This window comes from Crinia signifera, chromosome 6 (assembly GCF_055691185.1).
Source record: "Crinia signifera chromosome 6, ASM5569118v1, whole genome shotgun sequence".
In the NCBI taxonomy this organism is placed as follows: domain Eukaryota; kingdom Metazoa; phylum Chordata; class Amphibia; order Anura; family Myobatrachidae; genus Crinia; species Crinia signifera.
The window spans coordinates 274278191-274290943 of NC_139222.1; the positions used below are offsets into that span (position 1 = coordinate 274278191).

Here is a 12753-nt window from a genome sequence, read left to right on the forward strand (position 1 = left end):
CTGGAAAATAGCCTGGTTTCCCACCAGAGCCAATCCGCCCCTGCTGATAAAAGCTGATACTTATATTGTATTTTATTACATTTTATGCAGGACCATAAAGCCACTGTATCATATAGTTTAAAAAAATGTACAATAGCTGTATTACAGCAAAGAAGTATATATATGTGGCCATTATTTAATATCACTAAAGAGGAAAACAAATAAAGTACTATAAATTCTGGATAAATATGATATTTATATGGTATTTTACTGTAATAAAACTCAATCCATTATTTTTATTATATTCTAAAAACCCATACACCCTGATCAATTTTGAGCTGAAAGCAGCTCGCTTTTTGACGTTTGAACTACAGTACTATTAGCTCAAAATCCCCTAATGTGTATGGCCGGGCGATGAGTGGTGAGCTCTGATGCGTACTCCCACATCATCGTCGGCCTCTACTGTCCATCATCCTGTTTGACAGGATGAGTCAATGGTTTTCCATAGTCTCCTATTATGGAAAGACATTCACCCCCCTAAAAATTGCTCAGTTTATATGCATTGAGCGATTTTTCGGCCAGCGATGTGAAAATCATCGCTGGCCATACATGCTGGCCAAAAACTTTAATTCTAAAAAAAGCAAAAATGTACAACATCTAAAAACAATGAGTAACGTAGACAACTACAATATGAATTGCTGAAATTTAGTTTATTGAATAAAGTGATGCTGTAAAGACATTGTAACTCCCAGCTTTCACTCTGGGAGGACCAGTTTATCTGGATTTGGACAACAGAGTAGAGGACACGAGACAAAGGAACTTGTCCAAGGCGGCTTGGGTAACAGTGGTGAACTGTTCAGGGTAGTGGGCAGCCAGGGTCACTTGGATGGGTTGTCCCAGCATCTAGAAGACAATTTTTTTTGTAATTACAATAATATCTAGTACATAGAAATAATTTCTTTGTTACTAAGCATCATTAATGAGGACTAGTCATAGTATTCAGTTACAGATAGAGCCAGGCTCTTGGCGCACCATTCGACATGCCCATTCCCGGCAATGGACATGCGAGTGTGTGAGCCAGCCGCCAGGTATGCTTAGCTGGCGCACCCAATAAGACTGGCTCCATCTGTATACAGGGGAGATGTATCAAAACTTGGAGAGAGATAAAGTAACAGCTGCAAATTGTCATTTTACAGGCCGTGTTTGAAAACTACCAGTTACAATCTGATTGGTACTTTATCACTCTCCATTCTATCTCTCCGTAAAGCTTGCTATAGCTCCCCCACAGGGGCGGATTGGCCCTGGCTGGAAACCGGGCCACTTCCCGGTGGGCCGGCCCTAATCCCACCAGAAACGGCTGGTCCCCCGACCGCACAACATCGGTCTCAGCTTTAGTAGCTGTGGCCCAGCGTTATGCCCATATCCAAAATGGTCACGGGAGGGCTGCTGCGCATGCGTGGCCGCTTGTAGCTCCTCCCACGGTGCACTATATAGCTGTTTGTGATGTCAGCTATTTTTTTGCCTCGTACCAAGTCCCCTGTTGAGTGCCTCCAGCACTACACATCTACATTATATATATATATATATATATATATATATATATATATATATCCATATCGTAGAGGATAGCACTCTCCCAATCCTTGAGCCAACTGCCGGGGTGCCTGAAGCCAGAAAGTCCCAATCCTGGGTGCTTCCAAATATATACGAGTAGAAAAATGGGAGACACTCACCGGACTTGCTGAAGCAAAAGTTTTTACTGGTACATACCAATTTTCAAATCACCATGTGCATAACAGTGGGTACAGGTCACCGTGATGACGCGCGCAGGGCGGATGCGCGTCGGGCATGCAGCAGGAGAAATTCTGCTCTGACGAACGGAAGTTTGTAGCGCCGCAGTTAAGTATGTTCTGACGGCCAGCTTAACAGTATGTGGTAATGCAAAGGCTACTGACCTAGTTCCCACTTGAAGTAGGAGCGTTTTTCTGATACACACTTCCGGCTGTTTGTTATTAAGTGCACGCTATGTATATGGTAAGAGCATAGGAATAATAGTGATGTATCCTGTGATTTATCATTTATGATATGTGATTGATAGGGATGTGGTCCCCGTTCATATGACTTGGAGAAATATATACATTTACTGCTTGATTAATATGTTCAGTACACTTCCTGTTGTGATTAGGGGGAGTGGTGTACCTTTGGTATAAAAGACCCACATGGAGCTTGGGTAGTTGCACACTGGAGGAGGCAGAAAGGGGGTCTTGATAAAGGTCCAGCCAGGACCGAAACGTCGACCTGTACCCACTGTTATGCACATGGTGATTTGAAAATTGGTATGTACCAGTAAAAACTTTTGCTTCAGCAAGTCCGGTGAGTGTCTCCCATTTTTCTACTCGTATATATATATATATATATATATATATATATATATATATATATATATATATATATATATATATATATATATATATATATATATATATATATATATATATATATATATATATATGGATAGCAGTCGTAAGTTGGTGCCCTTGTTCAGACCTTTAGTTATTGGGTCTCTATAGGCCTTTGACAAGCTTCAAAGTAAAATAAAAGTAAAGTCCAAAGTTTATACACATTTATTAAAAAGTCTCTTATTCCACATAACAGTAGTCGATATTCCAGACCATAACAAGTTCAGTAGTGCATTCCAGATATTTCAAATTAGCAAACTGACATTTCGAACGCGTTTCGTCCCTAAAGGAACTTCATCAGGGGTTCGCAAAAATAGAAATGACAAAAATCCCCACAACTCTTGTAAACAGGATGTGCAAAGTTTGTGATTGGTTTCCTTTTGATTAGGTTCCCCTATAAATAAGGTGGACTGAGACATACAGCCATACTCCTTGAAAAAGGACACATTGGTGTCCGAAACGCGTTGGAGCGGTTGTACATTTGGACATGGGGATTTGGAGAGGGAGTCATCTCTTTTTTTGGACTGGCGCTGTGATTACCCGGGTTAACAACTATCTCCGCTTATGCCCATCAGAGAGCCTTTTACCTGGTTCTCCATCAACTCTGGTAAATTCTACCCCTTCTCCTCTCGCCTGGATCTGTTTTTTATCATTGATTTGTTTTATTTGTGTGCAAAAATAAAAGTGGTATTGCGCAATATTCTTCTCCTTTTCCTATGTGGGATGTCCATCGTGGGATGGAGCTTGTGAGGATCTTGTGAGGATCTGAAGTGTGAGAATGGTCCAAGGTTATTAACCCTTGAAATCCCTAATTTGGAGAAGAGGATCGCCACTAAACCCTAAGGGAGGTGTGGTAGATACGTCTGTGTGAGCGCTGGTAGTGAGGACCGATCCCTGTTTGTATCCTTGTGATACTCACCTCTATTGCATTGTTTCCACCGCCATTGGGGAAGGCGGACTGGGGATTGGACTTTGTGACCAGCATCCTATTCATCAGTTATTATTGCAGAACTATTCTGCTCCGGTTGATCTGTACATATCACTGTACACCAGCATACCCCAGGAGGCTAGGCTGCTGGCGGATAACCATTGATCACTGACAACCCCTGGAATTCGCGACCTGACACTGAGTTTTTTATACAATTGTTAGGTCTTACCTTGAAATGTAACCATTTCTATTTCGACGGGCACTATTACCTAAGGCGAACGGGGTGTGCCATGGGATCTTTCGTGGCACCCTCGTTCATGAATGGGTATATGTTCCATGTCAAAAACAAATCTTTCTTTCTTATGTGGAAGTGAGCAATAAAATTCAGCTATATTATACGTACATCGATGACCTGATCATACTATGGTCAGGGAATAAAGATAAGTTAAAGTACCTGTTTGACACACAGAATAGAAAAGCACATGTAGAGAAAGAAGACTTTTTTTGGGGGCACACTTAAAGAGTAGTATAAGGTATGTGTAGTCCAAATTACTGTGTTCAGTGATTAATTAGTTTGCTTAAAACTTAGCTTTTAATTGATTTTTATCTAAAAAAAGAAGATTTTGCGATCATGGACAGTATATGCCATCAAAAGAGTGATATGCACACATTTACATACAATACATAAACACACAGACAAAACAACATTAATCTAAAAAGGCAGATAACTGCACCCCTGTTCACAATGATGGATTAAAGCAGAGAGATACTTGTATATTGTATCCGATAATAAATGGCTAGATTGCCTCTAAACCAGTGTTGCACGCAACATTAGTAACAGTTTCTGTTCTGAAAATTACAACAAACATTTGTATGTGCAAATCTGTATCAATTCCAGGTTTGCAACAACAGAAAAACTATATATCGGTTTGCCGTGCTAGCACACCTGAGATTGTACAGCTTTCTATACCAAAAAGAAGGAAATTGAAAATTCCAGTATAGACGGCTTAAATATCTTTGTGCTCACCCTGTTTCTGCTGTCCTATCATCATATTCTCTGAATAGCGGGTGATGGATGAGAGAACAGGGGAGAGATATCATATAACCTGAAAATTGGTCAGGAGAGATAGATATAAATCTTTCTGCTGTTCACATCCTTAGTCTCACGGATTCAGTTGTTGCATATAGCAGTGCAGCTGAGAGCCGGACCGTGTCAGTGAATGAGAGAAGATGGAAGACACGCAGGGAGAGATAAAGTACTTGTTGCGAGAGGTAAAGCACCTGTTGGTGTTTGTAAATTGGAATAATACAAATGCAATATGGAAATCTACAAGGTGCCTCTGCTCGTCTCCATCATCTCCCCTTTAGTGAACATCTTACATCAGCGGATGCCCAGTGAATAGAAGAGGGGAGGAGGTTGGCAGCAGGGCAGAGGTACAGATTGGACCAATAAAGAATCCCTCTGCTGCTTACACACCACAGTCTACAAAAACTGTTGCTCTAAGGCAGTGCAGTGATTCCCCGACTGGCTATATAAGTGAGAGATGGATTTAAGACAGATAAGGAAAGTTTAACATTTCAAAAATATTTAGTATTAAATGATAGTATCTTATCTTTCTGCGCAGTGTCTCAAAGGGGTAACTCTCCTCTCAGTATACCGGTGGTTATCCAGCAGGGCAAGCCGAATGGTAGATACCAGATATTTGCAGCCGTATAAGTTGTCAGCGCTTCAGTGCTGGGTGCCAATATAGCATGAGCCAGGCAGCGAAGGTTAGGCATGGAAGTGCAATATCAGTGCTTCAATGTGCTAGATGCCAGTGCTGCAGGAGCTCGGCGGCAGAAATCAGGCATAGATGTGCGCTGTCAGCGCTTCAATGTGCTAGGTGTTTGCACTGCAGGAGGCGGATGGCAAAAGAAGGGTACTGGTGTGCGCTGTCAGCGCTTCTATGAGCTGGATGCTAGTGCTGCAGGGAGCCGGGCGGCAGGCATCGGGTATTGATGTGCGCTCTCAGCGCTTCAGAGTGCAGGAGCCGGGCGGTGGATACTGGGCAGCAGGAGCTGTAACACTCGGCGCGGCTTGAAAGTTAGACAGTATGCTTGCGTGTAGCTGGTCTGCTCTAACAGGGGTGCAGTACAGGTGCCTGTGGCGAGGAAAACGCGTTTCGCCCCTCCTCGGGGCTTGCTCACTTCCTGCTGAGCCACAGACATCGTTGTGTTTTTAAATCCTAACTGCTGCATAGTTAATTGGATAATTAGTTCATTATTACAGGGTAATTACGCTATAATTCATTTGCACCCTATCCCAGAAAGAATGCTTGTTTTTTACAGCAGATATTCATGTGTAATGTTTTATCATATAAAAGAGATACATTTTAGTTTGTTAAAAACTAATTTAGACAGACAAACAAAAAGTGGCATATAGAGTCATAGTAGATTGCATTAATTGGCGTGTTCATTAGAAGACATCCGTTTAGATTTCTTTGATTTCCTATTCAACTTACTGGTTAAGACTAATACAAATGTGTAAAGATATTAAATATATCTCTTAAAAGGGGAAATAATTGTTAAGGTAGGAGAGAAATAATAAATAATTAATTGTTTATTATTGTTGTTGGTGGAGACAAAAGAATATGTTTCCTTTGTTTTATTTTGTTGAATTTTATTTTAATTCTTTTTCCATTTGATTTTATTTAATTTTAATCACTTGGGAGGATAAATCCTTTGCATCCGTCTAAGGTTAGACTTAACAGGTCCAAAATAATACCTTGTCAGGAAAAGGGGGAAGCAGAGCATAGTAACAAGAATAAGTAGTATTCAATATACATTAATGTAGACTTTGAGGGTTTAGTTACTTATTTAGAGTATTTTTGAGATTATCAGAGTTTCAGAGGAAAAGAAAAGAAACCATAAAATAGATCATCAGAGCAGGATATACAGTGGAATATATGGTTTATTCCATATGTATGTCCAGGATTCGTGTCTCAGTTTTTCAGACATAAATTAAAAACCCCACATTATCAGAGCCAAAAGAGAAAATCGGCATATGTGTGTCCTTAAGGGTAGATTGATACCCTATCGCATATGCCAATAAAAACAAGCTTAAGTAGAGATATATTATTATTATTATTGTTAAACGACCATTCTTCATAGAAAAACAAAAATGTAGATAGGAAGGTGATTTAGGATAATAAATGTTAGGGAAGAATGAGTGATGAAAAAATGGAAAAATGAAAATGAAAAAATGTTGGCCATATGCATATGAGTGGGCAAAGGTCACTAAATGATCCTAAAAGTGGATATATAATTAATTATCCGTCCTAGATAGGACTAAGATTCTAACAGAGTTAGATACTTGCAGGATCCTATCCATGTGGGGTATGTAAGGCATGCCAATACATGTTGAGAGCCAAAGAAGTCCAAGACAGATATGGCAAATGTATGAAAATTAAACAGTACATCAACTGTCGGACTAAGGGTGTAATCTATTGTATAACATGTAAATGTGGCGCACAATACGTAGGCATGACAAGTCGCATGCTGAAGCAACGCATACTGGAGCATGTCGGTACAAACAGAAATGCGAGCACCGATATATCCAGACTAAAACAACTTACATCTGTAGCCAGACATTTTCACTACAAACATAAAGATGACCTCAGCTTTTTCAAGGCACATGGATTGGAGGTTATCCATATGGGCATTAGAGGAGGTGACCTCACAAATGAACTTTTGAGAAAAGAAAGCTTTTGGACTTTTACTTTGAACACCTTGGTCCCCCACGGGCTAAACGAATTCATTAACTATAATTCCTTTCTGTGATTAACCAACAATTTAACAGGATAGCCCCCCCGAATAGGGACATAGTGATTGTAAGAGATGATGGGTAACAGAAACTTTGTTAGAATCTTAGTTCTATCTAGGACGGATAATTAATTAGTACGGACCCTTAGTGCTTCTTTGATATATCCACTTTTAGGATCATTTAGTGACCTTTGCCCACTCATATGCATATGGCCAACATTTTTTAATTTTCATTTTTCCATTTTTTCATCACTCATTCTTCCCTAACATTTATTATCCTAAATCACCTTCCTATCTACATTTTTGTTTTTCTATGAAGAATGGTCGTTTAACAATAATAATAATAATATATCTCTACTTAAGCTTGTTTTTATTGGCATATGCGATAGGGTATCAATCTACCCTTAAGGACACACATATGCCGATTTTCTCTTTTGGCTCTGATAATGTGGGGTTTTTAATTTATGTCTGAAAAACTGAGACACGAATCCTGGACATACATATGGAATAAACCATATATTCCACTGTATATCCTGCTCTGATGATCTATATTATGGTTTCTTTTCTTTTCCTCTGAAACTCTGATAATCTCAAAAATACTCTAAATAAGTAACTAAACCCTCAAAGTCTACATTAATGTATATTGAATACTACTTATTCTTGTTACTATGCTCTGCTTCCCCCTTTTCCTGACAAGGTATTATTTTGGACCTGTTAAGTCTAACCTTAGACGGATGCAAAGGATTTATCCTCCCAAGTGATTAAAATTAAATAAAATCAAATGGAAAAAGAATTAAAATAAAATTCAACAAAATAAAACAAAGGAAACATATTCTTTTGTCTCCACCAACAACAATAATAAACAATTAATTATTTATTATTTCTCTCCTACCTTAACAATTATTTCCCCTTTTAAGAGATATATTTAATATCTTTACACATTTGTATTAGTCTTAACCAGTAAGTTGAATAGGAAATCAAAGAAATCTAAACGGATGTCTTCTAATGAACACGCCAATTAATGCAATCTACTATGACTCTATATGCCACTCTTTGTTTGTCTGTCTAAATTAGTTTTTAACAAACTAAAATGTATCTCTTTTATATGATAAAACATTACACATGAATATCTGCTGTAAAAAACAAGCATTCTTTCTGGGATAGGGCGCAAATGAATTATAGCGTAATTACCCTGTAATAATGAACTAATTATCCAATTAACTATGCAGCAGTTAGGATTTAAAAACACAACGATGTCTGTGGCTCAGCAGGAAGTGAGCAAGCCCCGAGGAGGGGCGAAACGCGTTTTCCTCGCCACCAGGCACCTGTACTGCACCCCTGTTAGAGCAGACCAGCTACACGCAAGCATACTGTCTAACTTTCAAGCCGCGCCGAGTGTTACAGCTCCTGCTGCCCAGTATCCACCGCCCGGCTCCTGCACTCTGAAGCGCTGAGAGCGCACATCAATACCCGATGCCTGCCGCCCGGCTCCCTGCAGCACTAGCATCCAGCTCATAGAAGCGCTGACAGCGCACACCAGTACCCTTCTTTTGCCATCCGCCTCCTGCAGTGCAAACACCTAGCACATTGAAGCGCTGACAGCGCACATCTATGCCTGATTTCTGCCGCCGAGCTCCTGCAGCACTGGCATCCAGCACATTGAAGCACTGATATTGCACTTCCATGCCTAACCTTCGCTGCCTGGCTCATGCTATATTGGCACCCAGCACTGAAGCGCTGACAACTTATACGGCTGCAAATATCTGGTATCTACCATTCGGCTTGCCCTGCTGGATAACCACCGGTATACTGAGAGGAGAGTTACCCCTTTGAGACACTGCGCAGAAAGATAAGATACTATCATTTAATACTAAATATTTTTGAAATGTTAAACTTTCCTTATCTGTCTTAAATCCTCTCTCACTTATATAGCCAGTCGGGGAATCACTGCACTGCCTTAGAGCAACAGTTTTTCCAGACTGTGGTGTGTGAGCAGCAGAGGGATTCTTTATTGGTCCAATCTGTACCTCTGCCCTGCTGCCAACCTCCTCCCCTCTTCTATTCACTGGGCATCCGCTGATGCAAGATGTTCACTAAAAGGGAGATGATGGAGACGAGCAGAGGCACCTTGTAAATTTCCATATTGCATTTGTATTATTCCAATTTACAAACACCAACAGGTGCTTTACCTCTCGCAACAAGTACTTTATCTCTCCCTGCGTGTCTTCCATCTTCTCTCATTCACTGACACGGTCCGGCTCTCAGCTGCACTGCTATATGCAACAACTGAATCCGTGAGACTAAGGATGTGAACAGCAGAAAGATTTATATCTATCTCTCCTGACCAATTTTCAGGTTATATGATATCTCTCCCCTGTTCTCTCATCCATCACCCGCTATTCAGAGAATATGATGATAGGACAGCAGAAACAGGGTGAGCACAAAGATATTTAAGCCGTCTATACTGGAATTTTCAATTTCCCTCTTTTGGTAAAGAAAGCTGTACAATCTCAGGTGTGCTAGCACGGCAAACCGATATATAGTTTTTCTGTTGTTGCAAACCTGGAATTGATACAGATTTGCACATACAAATGTTTGTTGTAATTTTCAGAACAGAAACTGTTACTAATGTTGCGTGCAACACTGGTTTAGAGGCAATCTAGCCATTTATTATCGGATACAATATACAAGTATCTCTCTGCTTTAATCCATCATTGTGAACAGGGGTGCAGTTATCTGCCTTTTTAGATTAATGTTGTTTTGTCTGTGTGTTTATGTATTGTATGTAAATGTGTGCATATCACTCTTTTGATGGCATATACTGTCCATGATCGCAAAATCTTCTTTTTTTAGATAAAAATCAATTAAAAGCTAAGTTTTAAGCAAACTAATTAATCACTGAACACAGTCATTTGGACTACACATACCTTATACTACTCTTTAAGTGTGCCCCCCAAAAAAGTCTTCTTTCTCTACATGTGCTTTTCAGTTTACTTTCTGACTTAGGGGAGCACCTCCATCCTGTTATATAAGTACTGACGAGTGTCGGGCTATATAAATAAGGAATTGGATCTATACGAATTGTTCCACCTTATATCTTGACTAATGGTCTATTCTAAGGTGGTAACTCCTGTGCGGGAACTAAACAAAAAATAACTGACACACAGAATAACAAGTTCCACCCCATCAAATTTATTTCAGGGTTGCCGACCCTCCCGGAATTTCCGGGAGTCTCCCGGAAATCGGGTACCCCCTCCCGGCCCCCGGAAGGGTGGGCAACCCTCCCGGATTCAGGGGGGACCCCCGCTGACCCCCGGATCGCGGCATTAAAATGCCGCAATCCTCGGGTCTCAGAGGAGGGGGCGGAGCTAAAACGGCACATTTGCGTCATTTTAGCCCCGTCCCCTCCACGGAGATACGTGAATTCGATGTTTTACCAGCATGGGGGCGGGGCTTAGTGATGTCACTCGTAAGCCCCGCCCCCTGAGCGGCTGCTGAAACTCTCCTCTTCGGGCTTCTCCCGGAGAGGAGAATCTTAAAGTCGGCAACCCTGATTTATTTATATAATTGATGAGGAAGAAATCAATTATCTGGACGTGAATATTAAATTGCAGGCAGGGGTATTGAATGAGTACCAACTTATTCACCAAGGATGCAGACTACTGCAACAACATCCTCCATTATCAGAGTTATCATCCTACTAGAATGAAAGCAGGGCTCCCCTATTCACAATATTGGCGAGTACGTAGGATAGTAAGTAATGATGATGAGGCACTAAAACAGTTTGGGGTTCTAACAACTAAATTCCTTGAAAGGGGTTACGCCATGGAAGAATTGATGAAACAACAAAATAAAGCCCTAAAGATCCCCAAAGAACAAATTTTAGTATCCAAGAAAAAGGAGGGTGCTAATTATATTCCCTGGGTTGACCATTATAACCCCAAAAGTAACGCCATACGCAAATCGCTTAATAAAAACTGGCCGATTGTGAGGGATGACCCCGATTTAAATTCCTTTAAAAATATGAGGGTCATGCAGTGTTTCTCTAGAGGTAAAAACCTCAGAGGTTTATTAGTGAAGGCGGACGTCACTGAAGGGTCGAAAGATAGAGGCATGTGGCCCCATTGAAAAAAGGATGCTTCAAGTGTCCGAATTGCGTGACATGCAGCTATATGATTAACGGCAATTCATTTAGACATGCTATGTCAGGCAAAACTATTTTAATTAAACGTCATTTAACCTGCAGCTCATCCTTTGTGGTGTATTCGATCTTTAAACGCCAGCCCCGCCATCCCACCATTCCCGCCAGGGGCGCGCGTGCACGAGATGCAAGCACACCCCCTGGCAACGGAGCCTGCCTCCGGTCCCCTCCGCCTCCCCTGCCGTCGCCGCAGGTACCCCTCGCCTCCCCAAGCGCCCACATAACCCTGCCCGTCTCCCTGAAGAGGAGACGGGAAGGGACACGCAGCGTCCCGCAGAGAGACTGGGACGCGCGTGCGTGTGAGACGCGCGCGCGTCCCAGTTCAGTGTAGCCCCTGTCCGCCGGCGCTCGCCAGTGGGGAGGGTCTGGCGAGCCCCGGCCAAGGATGGCAGGGGCCACATCAGTACTATGTGGGTAAGACAGAGAGAAGTTTTAAGGAGCGCATGGTAGCCCATCGCAGCGCAATTAAAGCTGCGATTGATAAAGGCCACAGTGATCAGTCTGTGGCCAGGCACTATATGGAAGCCAGGCACCCCTTAAGCACTCTCAGGTATCGAATCATCGATCACATCTCCCAGAGCACAATGGGGGGTGATCGAGCAAAGAGACTTTTACAGCTGGAGTCCAAATGGATTTTCTCTTTTAAGACTCTATCACCTATTGGGCTTAATGAGAGTTTAGGGCTGAATGCAGTTTTCTAATTATCTGGGTTTTCATGTTTTTTCATGGTAGCCTGATAACATTGATCTTTTTATTTCAGATGGAAAGTTGCATCTCGTTCTAGACCAGTAGGGGTCATTGGAGAACTTTTCCTTAAAGTACTAATGGAGTAAAAAACCTTGTAGGATGTGCCAATTCTTATATGAGGTGTAGTCTTTTTTGTATAAGTATTTTTTATAGATGTGTTTTTGTTAGAGGTGTTTTTTTATATATGTATTTTGATATTTGTATGTTTTGTATATTTATGTATTTGGCAGATATCTACCTTGACTCGTATTAACACAGACACATGATGGCTAACCTGTGTAACACAGGTGTTACTAATTGTAATCCTTCACACCCAGGTTCTGGGAGGAGTTTTTCACTTGGATGTGGCTATAAAATTTGTGTGTGTATGCTTTACTTTATCCTAATGATGAGAATAAATCTCGAAACGTAGATCTTCAACTGTACCTGTGTGGTCTCCAGTTATTTTTTCAAAGTCGTCTGAGTGCCGCCCAATCCAGTAAAGTGTATATATATATATATATATATATATATATATATATATATATATATATATATATATATATATATATATATATATTAGGGTGGAGTGAAAAAACTGAAATTGAGAAATTCAAAATCGGCTAGTGTGGAAAAGTTGTGACTTGACTTGAATAAGA

General features: G+C 40.9%; 1 protein-coding gene across 1 annotated transcript in view; it reads right to left on the minus strand.

The window, feature by feature from the left end:
* Window positions 1-732: 732 nt before the first annotated feature.
* LOC146007284 (hemoglobin subunit alpha-5-like) overlaps window positions 733-12753 on the minus strand; it is a 37890-nt gene continuing 25869 nt past the window's right edge. Inside the window, exon 3 of the mRNA XM_083145630.1 lies at window positions 733-882. Coding sequence (XP_083001756.1) covers window positions 754-882 — 129 coding nt within the window. The 3' untranslated portion in view covers window positions 733-753. The remainder of the gene's footprint in view (window positions 883-12753) is intronic.